General features: G+C 41.5%; 1 protein-coding gene across 19 annotated transcripts in view; it reads right to left on the bottom strand.

Annotated features, from left to right (window-relative positions):
- DOCK3 (dedicator of cytokinesis 3) overlaps positions 1-16,153 on the bottom strand; it is a 190,595-nt gene that overhangs the window by 119,892 nt on the left and 54,550 nt on the right. For 17 of the 19 annotated variants that reach the window (XM_034440103.3, XM_034440164.3, XM_034440113.3 and 14 more), the window contains exons 11-12: positions 14,279-14,339; positions 10,954-11,101 (exon numbers count right to left, since the gene is read on the bottom strand). In XM_034440103.3, the coding sequence (XP_034295994.1) occupies positions 10,954-11,101; positions 14,279-14,339 (209 nt within the window). Of the gene's footprint in view, positions 1-1,909; positions 3,657-10,953; positions 11,102-14,278; positions 14,340-16,153 lie in introns of those variants that run through there. The other 2 variants (XM_034440213.3, XM_087887710.1) reach the window with 1 other exon arrangement.

The following is a 16,153-nucleotide window of genomic DNA, read 5'->3' as shown; positions in this document are numbered from 1 at the left end:
AGCATTCCAGAAGGCGGTTGCTGTGACAGAAAAGGCTCTCTTTTGCAGTCCCACCAGATGGTATTCCTTTGTAAATGAAACCTGAAGCATGCCTCTTCTGCCAGACCTAATGGCAGACTGACCTCTCACTTAAGAGATAAAGCTGAAATATCTACCACCTCCTCATCTGCCATGGTTTAAAAATCTATTTTTTCTTTCCCAGAACGTGACAACTTCTTTACACCTAGCTCCATCTCCTGCCTTCTGTGTGGTAGCACTTATTGCAACCATCTACCTTTTAGAGAGTGTTTTACATGGGATTCTCTCTGCTGCCATGATATGTAAGAGAAACAGGGTACCCACATTTTCTATAAAATTAAGGAGTAAAAATATGAGAAAAAATTAAATCTATAGTGCCATCTTCTGGAATTGAGGTCTGTAACTAGAAAAATCAGCCTTTTCTTTTCTTTCCTCTTTTTCAGAGGATCTTACAAAAGAGAAATACAGACATCCACTCTTAAGAACCACAAATGGCACTGGCAACTCTGTCACTAAACAATGAGGTCACCATACAAGACAACATGTGACCAGGACGGACTTATAGCCTCACTTCCACTATAGCTGTTAAACAAATCACCTGCAGTTGAGGTGAGATATCAGGTGACTAAGAATTTTACTGCCAATTTCTTCTTTGACTCAAGCCAATTGTGAAGTAAACAAATGGCAATCACATGATCACATTCACAGATACTCACAGGTTGCAAACACCCAAATCTTGATCATTTAACCATGGGGGTGATGCAACAGACATAAGTTCAAGAACTGGACATAAAATTATTTTTTCAGCACAGTTGTGACTTTGAATGGTTACTAAATAGGGCAGGACTACTGTAAAATCATGCTTTTAAAGCCAAAAATATATATATATTTGGTGTTTAAGCAGTCCCAAATAAATATTTAAAGTCAATGAATATAAACATGCAGAGTTGTTCAAATTTCAGATAGTGACTTGAAAGTACCTCTCATAAAACAACAAACGGAAACACAAGATTATGGTCAAAATAGATGATGATGCTGGACTGTTCCTAAACTATAGGATGGACGTTGGCTCACCTGAACGTCCCTTTTCTTGGCGATGCGAAGCAATTCATTGGTGGGTTCTCTCATATTCGCTTGATAGAGACTGAGATTGTAGTGTATCTTTAAATTTTCTTGTCTGACCATGCCTCTTGGTTCCTCTGTTTGTCAGTTATTTCTCGAAGACACCCACAGAAGATGTGACCTAAGGAGAAACAAAGGAACAACCTCCCGGGAGTCCTCCCGCCCCCAGGCAACCTGAGCGGTGAGTTGAATTGCTTCGCATCGCCAAGAAAAGGGATGTTCAGGTGAGCCAACGTCCATTTTCCATAGCGATGCTCAGCAATTCATTGGTGGGATATGCCCAAGCAAGAGTCAGTGGGAGGGAGGCTGGCTGGATCCCGGGAGCCCAGGAGAGTGGACAGATTGGAGTACCCTCCGCCCAAAGGAGGCCTCAGCCGAGGCGAATGAGTCCAACTTATAGTGTCTAACAAAGGGCGAGAGGGATGTCCATGTGGCAGCCCGATAAATGTCTAGCATGGAAGTCTGTGTCGACCAGGCAGCAGACGTAGCCGCGCTACACATGGAATGGGCTCAGACCCTTCCCGGCAATTGCTTGCCCTGAGAGCTATAAGCAAGAGAAATAATAATAATAATAATTTTATTTCTATACCGCCCTTCTCCCGAAGGACTCAGGGCGGTGTACAGCCTATTTAAAAACACAAAAAACACGACAACAATTTAAAATTTAAAATCATTAAATAATTAGGCTCCAATTAAAATCCCAGAAATTTAAAATATCCCAATTTAAAATGCAAGCCTTAATCCATCTGGCAACAGTCTGTGAGGATACCTTTTTTCCCATGGATGCTGGGTGAAAGGATACTAGGAGTGCTTCTGATTTACGAAAGGATGCAGTCCTGGCAATATAACAACGTAAGGCCCCTCGAACATCCAGCATGTGCCATTGGATCTCTAAGGGATGTCTTGGCTGCAGGCAAAAGTCGGGCAGGATAACTTCTTGCCCCCTGTGGAATGCCGAGTTCACTTTTGGCACGAAGGAAGGATCTAACCTTAGCACAACAGTGTTGGGGCGAAAAATGCACAAGTCACTACGTACAGATAACGCCGCCAGTTCAGAGATCCTCCTTGCCGATGTAATGGCAAGAAGAAATGCCAGTTTGAAGGACTAAAAAATGGAGACTAACTGATGCCAATGGTTCAAAGGGGGCAGAAATAAGGGCCTTTAACACTAGGGACAGATCCCAGGATGGGTAACGATGGATGACAGGAGGCCTGAGGTTAGTGGCCCCCCTCAGAAAACCTCTAATCCGAGGATCATGAGAGAGAGACTGAACATCACCCAGAGTCAATACCGTTGACAAGGCGGCTACCTGGCGTCTCAGTGTTGAAGGAGCCAAGCCTTCGGACAGACCTGATTGTAGGAAGTCCAAAACGTCAGAAATGGTTGCAGACGTAGGGTCAACATGGGCGGTGGAACACCAGAGGCAGAAAGCCTTCCATGATGCGTCGTAGATTCTGATGGTCGAAGGACGCCTAGCGGCCTGGATGGTATGAATGACGTCACCTGAAATGTTGTCCTTCCTCAGGCGGATCCGCTCAAGCGCCAGATGGCTAATTGCAACCACTGGGGGTTTGGATGCTGAATAACCCCCTGGCTGAGCGAGATCCGATCCTGAGGAATGCGCCAAGGCCGGTCCACGGAAAGAGTCACCAGGTCTGAAAACCAGGAACAACGAGGCCAATAGGGTGCCACCAACAGAAGCTCCGCTCGTTCAGACAACAGTTTGCAAATCACGCATGGGAGGAGAGGGATGGGGGGAAATGCATAAAGCAGGCCCGGAGGCCACGGGCAGCGGAGGGCATTGTGGGCTTCTGCCCCTCTGCAAGGGAACCTCATGACAAACCTGGGCAGTTGGGGATTGTCTGGTTGGGCGAAGAGATCGAACAACGGTAGGCCAAACCATCGGACCAAGTCCTGAAATAGATCTGGATGTAGCCTCCACTTCGACGGGTCCAGTTGTTCCCTGCTGAGCCAGTCCACCCTGATGTTGGCTGCCCCTGAGATGTGTTCCGCCCTCAGTGATAACAGGTGAGTCTCTGCCCAGTCCAGTAAGGATTCTGCCTCCGTCATCAGTGACCGCGAGTGAGTGCCCCCCTCCCGATTTATGTGGGCCTTTGTGGACATGTTATCGGTTAGGACCAGAACATGTCGGTGAAGTAGAGCTTGTTGGAAATGCAGCAGAGCAAGATGTACCGCTCTTAATTCTAAGAAATTGATATTGAGTAGGCAGTCTGTCTGTGACCAATGCCCTTGAACTACCTGAGTCCCTAGATGGGCTCCCCAGCTGGAGAGGCTCGCATCTGTTGTGTGTCAACTGTGTGTGACATTGTGACTATCACTCAGTTGGGTTCGTGGAACACGCACCCCTTCGACAGAGCCCCCAACACCCACCATTGGAGGGAAGTACGTACCTGAGCCGGAAGGGATACCTGGGTCGTGGAAGAGCCGCGTCCTGTCCTCTGAAATGGGAGGAGAAACCACTGTAGCGGTCTCGAGTGTCTGCGGGACCACGGCACTATTGACAAACAAGAGATAAGTTTGCCAAGCAGTTGTGATAAGCTAAGCAAAGTCACATGGCTCAGGGACAGAATGTGATGGACCAACTCTTCGATGTTCTGTTGCCGGTCTGGTGAAAGAAAAACCTGGAGCCGCTCCGAATCTATCCTCGCTCCCAGATGTATGAAGGATGTTGTGGGATCCAGGTGGCTTTTCCGGTGATTTATGGAGAAACCATGGAGATCCAGGATATGACAGATGGTCCGCAAATCCTGTTGAGCTTGATGGTGGGAAGGAGACAGAATTAAAATATCGTCTAGATAACAGAGAATTCAAATGGGGACCAGGCGAAGGGAAGCAGCCACAGCGGCAAGAAGTTTGGTGAATGTCCGTGGTGCGGAAGATAGACCGAACAGCATTGCTCGGTACTGGTAATGCCAGTCGGCATACGTAAACCTGAGATACCTGCGGTGTTGAGGATGGATCAGTACATGCAGGTATGCCTCTTGGAGATCCAAGGAGGTCATAAAGTCCCCTTTCGGAATGCAGTCCAGGATGGTCTTGAGGGACTGCATCTTGAACCTCTTGTAACGAATGAAGGTGTTGAGGTACTTGAGGTTCAAGATGGCCCTCCAACCCCCAGAGGACTTGGCCACCAGGAACAAAATGGAGTAGACACCTGTCCACTCCTGTTCTGCCGGTACTCTCTCTGGTACCAATTTCCAGCAGATGCTGGATCTCTGCCTTCATATTGTCCTGCCTGTCCCTGTGACGGGAAACTGGGGAGCGAATGAAGAAATCCTTGGGGATGTTTCGAAATCCCAACAGCAGTCCCTTTTCCACCGTCCATAGAACCCAGGGGTCTGATGTGGTGGTTTCCCACTGGGGAAGAAAATGATGTAACCGCCCCCCAATAGGAAAGTCGGACGGAGAGTCATTTGCCTCGCTTAGTGGCCCTAGAACCTGTGCCTCTGAACGGACGCTTGGAGGTAGACTGGTACGTACCCCAGTCCCTAAAGCCCTGCCTATTGGCTGAACGGTCAAACCCTTGAGAGAAGGATCTATTATATTAGGACCCACTGGGCCCTGACTCTGCATGAAAGGGCTGCCGGTGACCATAAGGAGTGAACCTATGTTCCAGCCTGTTATATGAAACCGGTAATACTTTTTTCTTATCTCTGCCCTCCACCAAAATCGGATCTAAAGCTGACCCAAAGAGGGAGGAACCCAGATATGGTGCGGAAGCCAACTTCCATTTGGATTTGGTATCAGCCTTCCAAGGCTTAAGCCAAAGTAACCTACAAGAGGTCACAGAGGAGGCCATTGCTCTGGCTGCAAATCTGGCCACATCTAACAATGCGTCTGCAGAATATTCTGTGGCAGCTATTAACTTGCTAAGGTCCTGTTTGATCCTGATGTCATCAGGAGGAAGCCTCTCCTGTAACTGGCGAAGCCAAATCAGGGTGGCCCTATTAAAAAATGATGCAGAGGTTGCTGCCTTTACAGCCCAAGTGGCCGCTTGGTGCACTTTCCTAAACATTACCTCTGCCCTTCTGTCATCTGACTTCAAAACCTCCACAGTATCAGTAGACAAAACTGTGGAGGATGACAAGCTGACCACCGGAGGATCCACAGTCGGAAGACCAAGTAGACCCTCTAACACCGGGTCAGCACAATATAGTCTCTTATCGTGCTCGCCAGGAGCCGACAGAACACCTGGAGATTTCCATTGTCTTTTGATTACATCTTTAAATAGCTCAGGACAAGGAATAAAATCCTGGTCAGGCGCAGGTACTGCAAATAACTCCCAATGAGGTTGAATTCCCCCCTGGCCTTGGTCAGCGGGATTAACAATCGTGCCCATGTTGGTTGCAATCTTGGCCTTTCTAAGTAGGGTCTTGAAGACCTCAGGCTGGAATAAGGTGGAGAATGCTGGTCTGTCCTGCATAACCTCCTCATCTTCTGAGAACTCAGGGTCCCCTTGATCTGCGTCTCCAGCCCCGAAATCATCACTACTAACCACCTCCATTTGCACCTGAGCCACTGGTGCAGACATGGGAGGAGGGGCAACTGGTACATGCTAAGCTGGTATTCCTGTCCCTTGACCCCCATGATGAAGCCCAGAAGCAATAGCCTTGGCCAAGGCATCAGTAAAAAGGGTTTGGAAATCAAATTGAGGAAGCCAACCTAGCCCTTCCTGTGGGCGGAGCCCTGCAGCAGTGGGGGTAAAGGTCGCAGAAGGTCCTGGTCTACTAAGGCAGAGACCCCTTGTGAAATACCCTGAATATCCTCCTGAGAACTAGGAAGTGATGTTTGAGGAGCTTGAGGAGGAATTTGAGGACACTGAAGCTCTACAGACTGGTGACTCACAGGTGCTGTCTCCCTGACAACTGGGAGAACTTCCACCCCCTCCTGAGCTTTCTTTTGTGCCTTTGAGAATTGTCTCTCCAAGGCCTTATGCCTTCTGTTCCTCCTTGTCAGTGGAGGAAGAAGCAGAGTGGGACCTGCTGGAAACAGATTTGGACTTGGAAGAAGAAGGCTTAGAGCTCTTTTTAGTTGCCTTCCTGGGTCTAGGTGTAGCTGGGGCCTGCTCTGAATCAGAAGAAAATTCTTGGTCAGCCATTTCTGTATATAAGTCCTTGTCAGACCCAGCAACACTGACAGGCAGTGACAGGAAGTCAATATTAAATAGATTCAATAGACTGATTTGTGACTGAGGACAAGCCAAACAGCAAACAGTAGAAAGTAATATGCCACAGGTGAAAGCCTCGCCAAAGATGGCCCCAGAATAAAAGGCGGGAAAATATTATCCCCAAATGGCCGCCTGCTCACAAAATGGTGTCCCAAAATGGCGCGCAGCAAAGAAGCCACAGACCGTCCTCTTCTACTCACAACACGACGAACCATTCCTCAGAGAGTCTGGCGATCCAAGCGCAAGAAGCAATAAGCCCCCTAAAGCGCTGCGAAGCGATTCAAAATGACAGAGTGTGACTCGGGGCCCCGAGCAGGTACTCTGTAGCCGCCACGTTGAGGAGGGAGCAAATGGTGGCAGCGGGAAACCCAGCGGACCAGAAATCCCACACACACACTGGCGGCCAATAAAACAGCCTCCCAGGCTGTGCGGAGGTCTTTTTTTAAGAAAAAACGCTCCAATTGCTGCTTAAAGAAACAAAAAATTGGCGGGGGAGTCAAGCTGGATCCCCAGCGACCCGCCCACACCAGCAGCGAAAGACAGGCTGCAGGCGCAGCAACTCAATCCTTCCATTTCGCTCCCTCAGCCTAATCTAAAAAATTCTAAACTATTTACACTATTTACACCTATTAACACTAACTACCCTAAGAAAGAAAACAAGAAATCTCGCAATCTGCGAGCACAGCTAAACTACTCACGTCTCTATACCTCAGACTGAGAGAAATAACTGACAAGCAGAGGAACCAGGAGGCATGGTCAGACAAGAAAATTTAAAGATACACTACACTCTCAGTCTCTATCAAGCGAATATGAGAGAACCCACCAATGAATTGCTGAGCATCGCTATGGAAAATAGAATAGAACAGAACAGAACAGAACAGAACAGAACAGAACAGAATTCTTTGTGTGTGATTGGACACACAAGGAATTTGTCTTTGGTGCATATGCTCTCACTGTATCATATATACACCATTTAATTTGGAAAATAGAAATACTAAGCTTGTAAATTCCAGAGACAAAATATTTGTAAGTATACGCTATCAAAGTAAGTAAAAATTATCCCTGGCAATATTTTTAACTAAACTTGTTAAATATTTTCTATTATATTCTGAGCCTGCTTGTTTCTTGACTTTTTTCCAGTTTCTTACATATTTTTCTGTTATTAAAGATGGAGAGCTCTAATCCTTAGTTTCTTGATTATTTCCCCTCTCTAGAGAACTGCCTGCACTTTCCAAAAGAACAAAAACTCTGTTAGCTGGATGGTAAGGTTTTGCTATGGGGGAAAGAGAATGTATGTTAAAAAGCCCTTTTCCCTCATGAAGATGCTAAGTATAATCTAATGCCAACAAACCCAGTATGAATTATGTATGTAAAGTAAAACCTCCTTGGAAATGACTTTGAAATGCAGAATTCAGCTGCCTGACGAAAATTTCAAAGCTTGCATAATCTTTTGTACTACTCTGATTCATCCCAATAAAGGAAGTGGACCTACACAAATATGATTGCTTTTAATGAAAAATTACAATATCTCATGTTGAACATGGAAGCATAGAAGTAAGTATTTCCCAGTGGTGACAGATATTCTGATCATAATATGAGCACAAGCAATACAGTGCAAAAATAATATACTTAGCAAAGTGAAAAAATAAAATAAAACTAGACATTCATGGGGGTAGCGTGGGGAATGAAAAAACTGGGCCGCAATATGATTACACAAAATTCTTCCCCTATATATTTGCATGTAATATCAGGACACAACTATAATAGTGTGAACTTTGCTTTGTGACCTGCTCAATGGAGTTTCATACAGAATTATTTTAAAATATGTAAGGTAGGTATTTGTAATGGGATGTGGGAATGACCTAGGGAAATGAGGGAAAAAGAAATTTAGAATTGAGTTTCTCAACTTGAGAAATAACTAATTCCTTTTCCTCCATGCCAGAAGACTTTGATATACAAATCCTGACTATAATGAAGTATTTCAGAAGTATGCCACATAATACCTACATATAGGATAAGCTAGATATTAAATCCATAGAGATAAAAGAATATCCCTATATATTTCTATGTTGATTTTATATCTAGTGATTAGTATGATAGTTTTCACAATAACTATAAATTACAGAATAATTAGTTTTTCTCTAAATGTTGCTTTTAAGAAACAATAGATTGGTTAGAAACCAATGCCCTAAATTCCTTTACAGGAATTCCACCCACTATATATAAGTATATCAATGATACTTGGGTCAAGATTAAAGCACAGGAATTGAAAGCCTTCACCAAACACACCAACTCTGTGGACAGATACATTAAGTTTACTCAGGAAGATTTTAAGGAAAATAGTCTGGCCTTCTTGAACTGTGCAATACACATTAAGGAAGCCTTAACACTGAAGTTTACATAAGCCTCCCCCCCCCCCCCCACAGATCACTATTTACATTTTCTCACCAGCACAAAATGGAAGTGATCAGAATCCTACATCACCAGGCTGAAAGTTGCCTACACACAAAGATGGAAAAGAAAAAGAGCTAAAACGTGTCAAGGAGGCCCTCAAAACTTGTGACTATCCCAACTGGACCTTCATCAAATCCAAAAATAAGACCAAGCAGGAGCTTCTCCATAACAGACAAAGAAGAGAGCAACAAACGAAGCAACATTGTCATTCCATACGTTGCAGGAACACTGGAAAAGCTCCGGAGGATTTTCAACCAACACAATATACACCCACACTTTAAACCCAAAAATACACTATGGCAAAAGCTTATCAACCCTAAGGATAAAACTCAGACGCAAACTGAACAATGTGATATATGCAGTACAATATAGTGAAACATGTAGATCTGTACATAGGAGAAACAAAACAACTATTTCACAAGTGCATGACACAACAAAGGAGAACCCATCAGGACAAGATTGAGTAGTCCATCTGTATTTGAAAGACAAAGGCACTCTTTTGAAGACAGCAAAGCCCACATTCTGGACAGAGAGGACCACTGGTTTGGAAGAGGCCATCTACATTAAGATTGAACAGCTCGCTCCAGCAGGAAGGATACAACATCCCCTGGCTCCTATTTACAACACAGAAGGTTCCACACCTATTTGCGTTATTCAGATGACCCTGAGGGCACAGATAAACCTCCAAGTGGCCTCAACAACTTTCAAAACGAATGTTCAACAACCAGATGACTGCAAGGAATATAAATCCTTCCATTCTCCACCATTCATTCAGAACTGAAGAAGCTTCTTACATGAGAAGCATCTTAAATGACAAGCAAAAACAAAGGAAGTCCAATTGACTTTTGAAAAAGCACCTTTGGGAGCAGATTGGTTAGAAATCCCATGATTAATTTTGACTCATGTCTCTCATTACTATGAAAATTATATCCAATAATGGAGAATATTTGTAGCTGAAAGTTGAAATAAGGAGTCCTTGGTGCTTTCTGAACTTGGTTGTTTTCTTAAAGATATCTCATTACCCAAACTAGGTAACATCAGTATTAGCCAACTATTGAATAAGAGATAACATACAATTATATTATTTTATTATTTTATTTTATTTTATCAACTGAGAATGGATCCTCCCCCCCCCCCCGCCAAAAAACAACAACAAATTTATAAGGACTGGTGGAGACCCAGTGGTAATATTGTAATGTTTAGATCTAAACATTTCACTATTTTTCATGATTTGTGCTCTTGAGGATATTTAATGGATATAAAGTTTTAGCATTCCTACTCTTATATACATATAAACATACACACATATTGCACATATATTAATTATGTGTATATATGGTTGCTCAATTTTGGCAGCTCAGTCTGGAAATGTCCTTAGGAGATTCAAGAAAAATATAGCTGTTTAAATGATGAGCCTATTTTAGTTATTAATTAAACAATTAAACAATAGATAAAAGTCACTTTAAACATTGTCCCTCTGTCACTTAAATTCAGTGAGATTATTTGGATGGATTTGAGAGCTTCTAAAAATGTACTTGGAGCTTTTATATGACTTAGAAGCAATTCATCTTTGTATTGATTGATTGATTGATTGATTGATTGATTGATTGAATTTCTATACCGCCCTTCTCCCGAAGGACTCAGGGTGGTGAACAGATTAAGATTTCATATACATATAATAATTTTTTTCCCCTGTATCTGCCATCATAAGAGTTCTCAATTTGCCTACAAATTATTTGCTGTTTCATGCTGCTCCAAAGCATCTTGCTGCACTGACTCCCTAAATCAACATAAATTTTCCTGTAGTAATGTGGCTACCAAATAATTTGAGTAAAAATTATAGCCTCTTTAAGGAGATGCTAATAGGTGTAGAATATATACCTCTTCAAAGCAACTTTCAACTTTAGATCTGAAGTGTTGCAATCAGATGTTAGTCACAAATTCGCTTGTCATAGATAATACATTTTAATTGTTTGATTAATATTTTTAAAAAGCATATCCTAAACTGTGACTACAGTACCTATATTTTACATATCAGAATAATAAACTTGACATTAACATATCGTGGCATTTCTGATCATTTACTTATTAAACCAATTTTATACAGCTACTCATCACACTAACAGTGACTCTAAATGTGTCACTAAATGCTTCAACTAAATAAACTTACGTGTAAACTTTGAGAACAAAATCCTTTTCTTCTTTGAGTTCAGAAATAGATGGAATTACATCCAAGACACTCAATACAGCACAGCCATATGGACGACGGTAATAGAGGTGAGATGGACCCTTTCTTGAGTCATTTAGCAACATACGTCCTAAAACAAACAGAAGAAAAGCTCTTCTGAATCAGGCTATTCATTCCAGAATTTTGTTTCTTACAGCTAGATTTAGGTAGATGTCTTCTTCCAGCATGTTCCCTGTAAGTTGTTTGAGAGCCATGCTGCCCACAACTCTTGAGGCCGATAGCCATCCCATGAATTTATCCAGTCCATTTTAAATATCAGTGGCTATCAATTTATCTTTTGTCTTAAATTCCATAGGTTAATTATGTTAAATATTTTTTAAAAAATTTCTCAGTCTGTTTCCAATCAATTTCATTGGATTAATCTGGGTCCTAGTGTTTCAAGAGAAGGGGAATAGTGTCATAAACATTTATCCAGGTTATGCATGATTCAATCATATCTTCCTCAGGTGCCTTTCTTTCTATGCTACGAGGTCCCAAAAGTTCTATCCAAAATATATTAGTGGAAGCAGATTAAAACTTGACAGTTTTATTTTTAATCTCTTTCCTGACAATGCTGAATATGACATTTGCCTTTTTCTCAGTTGCTGCACATTGAATTGTGATTTTATTGAACTATCTGCTAAAATCTCAAGATCACTTTCCTTATTAGTTTGGGTAAGACAACCCAAAGTACATAAATCTATATGTGAAATGGGATGTGTGACCCAATGCGCATCACTTTATACTTGCTTTAATTGAACTGTATTTGTTGTTTCATTTACCATTTTGCTGTACTTCAAAAAAAAAAAAAAACACTCCAGAACTGTATCATAAATTTTAGATTTAATTACCCTAAATAGTTTGATATAATCTACTGCTTACCCTGCCAACTTACTGCTTATTCCAAGACAATTTGTCCATAAACTATAAAAGCACTGATCTCAGCACAGATCTTTAAGGAACTACACTTTCATTCTCTAGCACTGAACTCAATTTTAGAGATAAGTTAAATATTCTTGCAGGGAAATCAGCAATTTTACATCTGATACTCAAGTCATCAAGACTCAAGAATTCTTTAAATTCTTTACTTTTGCAAAATATTCCAGATTGTTTTATCAAATTACTTAATTTGCTCTGATTTTCTCCCTGAGAAACTCAATACAGGCTTCAAGGATCTATCTTTTACCTTCTACAGTAAAGAAAGTTGCAAAGAATTTATTCAGTTTCTCTGCAATCTCCATATCCTTATGGATGCCCCTTTCACTTCTTTCTTATCTAATGAAGGGTTCTTATCTAAAGGTTACAGAACCTATCAGTAAAAATAAAAAAAATTCCCATAACTCCTGATCATGAGACAAATTTCTAGTGATAGAAAATAAGCAGTAACACAAAACTCATCCTTGTTTTAATTTATGCAAATTCTACATTAAAGTCATCTGAATTTCACAAAAATGGATGTACTAATTACTGTACCATTTATGAATTAACATGATGCAATTACATCGTGTTTTTTTCTATTATGAATGCCTGGCTGAGCCACATAAACAGTCATCTTCTTTCTGCCTGCCTGCCTGCTTTTGCATTCACTCTCCTAGCTATCCATTATTTTCAATTAGATTTACACAAAACATATTTTTGAGTAGAAAGCTGCCATAGGATTCAAGCTGCTGAAAATTATAATGCAACGCACAAAGATAATTCTCATATCTGTTTTACACTAAAGCAGGTCCCACTGTAAAGGAATTTGAGGTATACATGAACTGCACGCAAGCTGACCTTACACTTGTAATCTTTTAAAATCATCCTGTCTCTTTTTGTTTTATTTGGGACAAAGTAATAACCAAGCAAAAATCAAGAAAAGGAAGTCCAACATCTTTGACAGGGATAAGAGGAAACGACATAGCCATTAATCTGGTGCTGCTAAGCAAATTAAAATTTTCTATTGGATTTCAAGCTCTCTTTGTTCACAAATTTTGTCAACCGCAACGGTCCCTTTTAATTTTCTGGCTATCCTTTAGAAAATAAGGACAGCTTATGAGAAAATGTTTTTCAGATTCTGTGGGCAGGCAGAAAGTCAGATAGAATGTGCATATAGATCAGGGGTGTCAAACTCTACTTTATTGAGGGCCGCATCAGGGTTGTGTTTGGCCTCAGGGGGGCGGGGGATATGTGGCCAGGTTGGGTGTGGCCAGCTCAACATTACTAATGTCGGGGCACCTGTGGTGGCCCACATGCTCTGCCAGCAAAAACGGGCACCCGAGTTACATTTTCGGCTGTGACAGCCTCCCTAGCTCCGTTTTCACTGGCAGAGGCACCGTGAGCCAGTCCTTCACTGTTTCCAGGGCGGCCCCGGGGGCCAGATCTAAGCACTCTGTGGGCCAGATCCGGGCCCCAGGTCTTGAGTTTGACACCCCTGATATAGATGAAAAAACCTCAACTAGTTCTGGGGGAAAAGCAGCCACCCATCTCTTAATCAAACTCCTTGCAGACAGAAGGAAGACCAATGTAATCCAGTAGGGTTTTTTTGTGTCTGTTATCTTATGATCCCCATTAAATTCTTGTGGATTCCTAGGTTTTACAGAAATACAGTTAGACAAACTAATGGCCAATTTCCATAGGTTTTTTTTTTTTAATTCAGGAGCAAAAATACTTTAATACTGAAATTAAAATGATATAATATTATTTATTATTAATAATAAAATTTGCTCCATTAGATACTGAAGCTGTCTTTGATTAAATATTTGCTCACAAATATTTTTGGGAATATGGTGTTTCTTCCAGCCTTCAGCTCAACCCTGAAAATCAGTAGGGCTGATTGGTAATTACATTGAAGATTCAACTGCTTTAAAGAAGGCCTGAACCTGAGCTCCACACTTTCCAAAACACTTTTTCCAAGTCTTTTTCAAGGCAGGGCAATCTTAAATAGCAGGGACTGAAAGAAATCAAGATAAGCCAAATATAATTGAGATAGGCACTGCCAGAAGTATGTTATTATCCGTTCTAATAGATTTATTTATAAACATAAAAATAACACATACAATATGTTGGAATAGATATACTAAAATATCCTTCCACTGCATTAAAACATTTACTGAGTATGCTTATAATTCAGAAATCTTTAGCAATTAGTAATAAAACATAAGTGATCTTCTGTTATTATCTCCAGCAGACAGAGAAACTATCACAACTTATGCAACAGAGCATATCATATGTTATTTCTGTTGTTTAAACAAAAAATGCAAATGCATTTTAATAAGGCATACTGTACCTATTCGGATTACATGGGCAACTATGTACAAATCTTTCTTCATATCTTTGCTGCCAAGGTCCTTATAAATAGGAAAGATGCAAAAGAAAAAATAAATTAGCAACATCTCTAAGCTATATTTACATTTCAGAAAAGCAGCCTCTATGTTTCTTACAAATTCCAACAAAAGGATATGAAAGACTAGGCATTAGGGAAAAATGAAAGAAAAATGAAAACAAAAATACAGAAATTTCCAAATGGTATCTCATTATTCTAAACAATATTAAACAATTTCTGGAAATTGAAGTTTTTCAATGATTTCTCTTTCAAAATAACATGAAAGTCTACACCTAATTATATATGTTGTTGTGTGTATATATGTGTCCGACCCATCACGACCCCCATGGACAATTTTCCTCCAGGCCCTCCTGTCCTCTACCATCCTCTGGAGTCCATTTAAGATCACACCAACTGCTTCAGTTACTCCATCCAGCCACCTCATTCTCTGTTGTCCCCTTCTTCTTTTGCCCTCAATCTTTCCCAGCATTAGACTCTTCTCCAGTGAGTCCTGCCTTCTCATTAGGTGGCCAAAGTATTTGAGTTTCTTTTTCAGGATCTGGCTTTCTAAAGAGCAGTCAGGGTTGATCTCCTCTAAGACTCACCGGTTTGATCGCCTTGCAGTCCAAGGGACTCACAGGAGTCTTCTCCAGCGCCATAGTTCAAAGGTCTCAATTCTTTGGCGCTCAGCCTTTCTTATGGTTCAACTTTCACAGCCATACATTGCAACTGGGAAAATCATAGCCTTGATTATATGCACTTTTGTTGGCAGGGTGATGTCTCTGCTTTTTAGTATGCTGTCTAGATTTGCCATAGCTTTCTTCCCCAGGATCAAGCGTCTTTTAATTTCTTGGCTCCAGGCCCCACCTGCAGTGATCTTGGAGCCTAGGAAAATAAAATCTGTCACTACCTCCATTTCTTCCCCATCTATTTGCCAGGAATTGAGAGGGCTGGATGCCATGACCTTAGTTTTCTTAATGTTGAGTTTCAAGCCAACTTTTGCACTCTCCTTCTTCACCCGCATCAATAGGCTCTTTCGTTCCTCTTTGCTCTCTGCCATTAGAGTGGTATCATCTCCATATCTGAGGTTGATATTTCTCCCAGCAATCTTAATTTCAACTTTTGATTCATCTAGCCCTGCCTTTCTCATGATGTGCTCTGCATATAAGTTAAATAGGCAGGGCAACAGCCTTGCCAGACTCCTTTTCCAATTAACAATCAATGGTTCCGTGTCCAGTTCTCATTGTTGCTTCTTGACCCGCATATAGGTTTCTCAAGAGATAAATAAGATGGTCTGGTACTCCCATCTCTTTAAGAACTTGCCACAGTTTGTTATGATCCACACAATCAAAGGCTTTAGCATAGTCAATGAAGCAGAAGTAGATGTTTTTCTGGAACTCCCTAGCTTTCTCCATGATCCAGCGTATGTGGGCAATTTGATCTCTAGTTCTTCTGCCTCTTCAAAACTTGCCTGTACTTCTGGTAGTTCTCAATCCACATACTGCTGGAGCCTAGCTTGTAGGATTTTAAACATAACCTTATTAGCATGTGAAATGAGTGCAATGGTGTGATAGTTTGAACATTCTTTGGCATAGCCTTTCTTTGGAATTGGAATGTAAACTGACCTTTTCCAATCCTGTGGCCACTGTTGAGTTTTCCAAATTTGCTGGCAAATTGAGTGTAGCACTTTTACTGCATCGTCTTCTAAGATTTTGAATAGCTCAGCTGGAATACCGTCACCTCCACAAGCTTTGTTGTTGCTCATATGTCCTAAGGCCCATTTGATTTTGCATTCTAGGATGTCTGGCTCTAGGTCACTGACCATCCCATCATGGTTAT

This window comes from Pantherophis guttatus, chromosome 2 (genome assembly GCF_059756535.1).
Source record: "Pantherophis guttatus breed Tessera chromosome 2, ASM5975653v1, whole genome shotgun sequence".
NCBI classification, from domain to species: domain Eukaryota; kingdom Metazoa; phylum Chordata; class Lepidosauria; order Squamata; family Colubridae; genus Pantherophis; species Pantherophis guttatus.
Note: the sequence above shows the minus strand (reverse complement) of the source record. Positions and strands in the feature narration are given on the sequence as shown.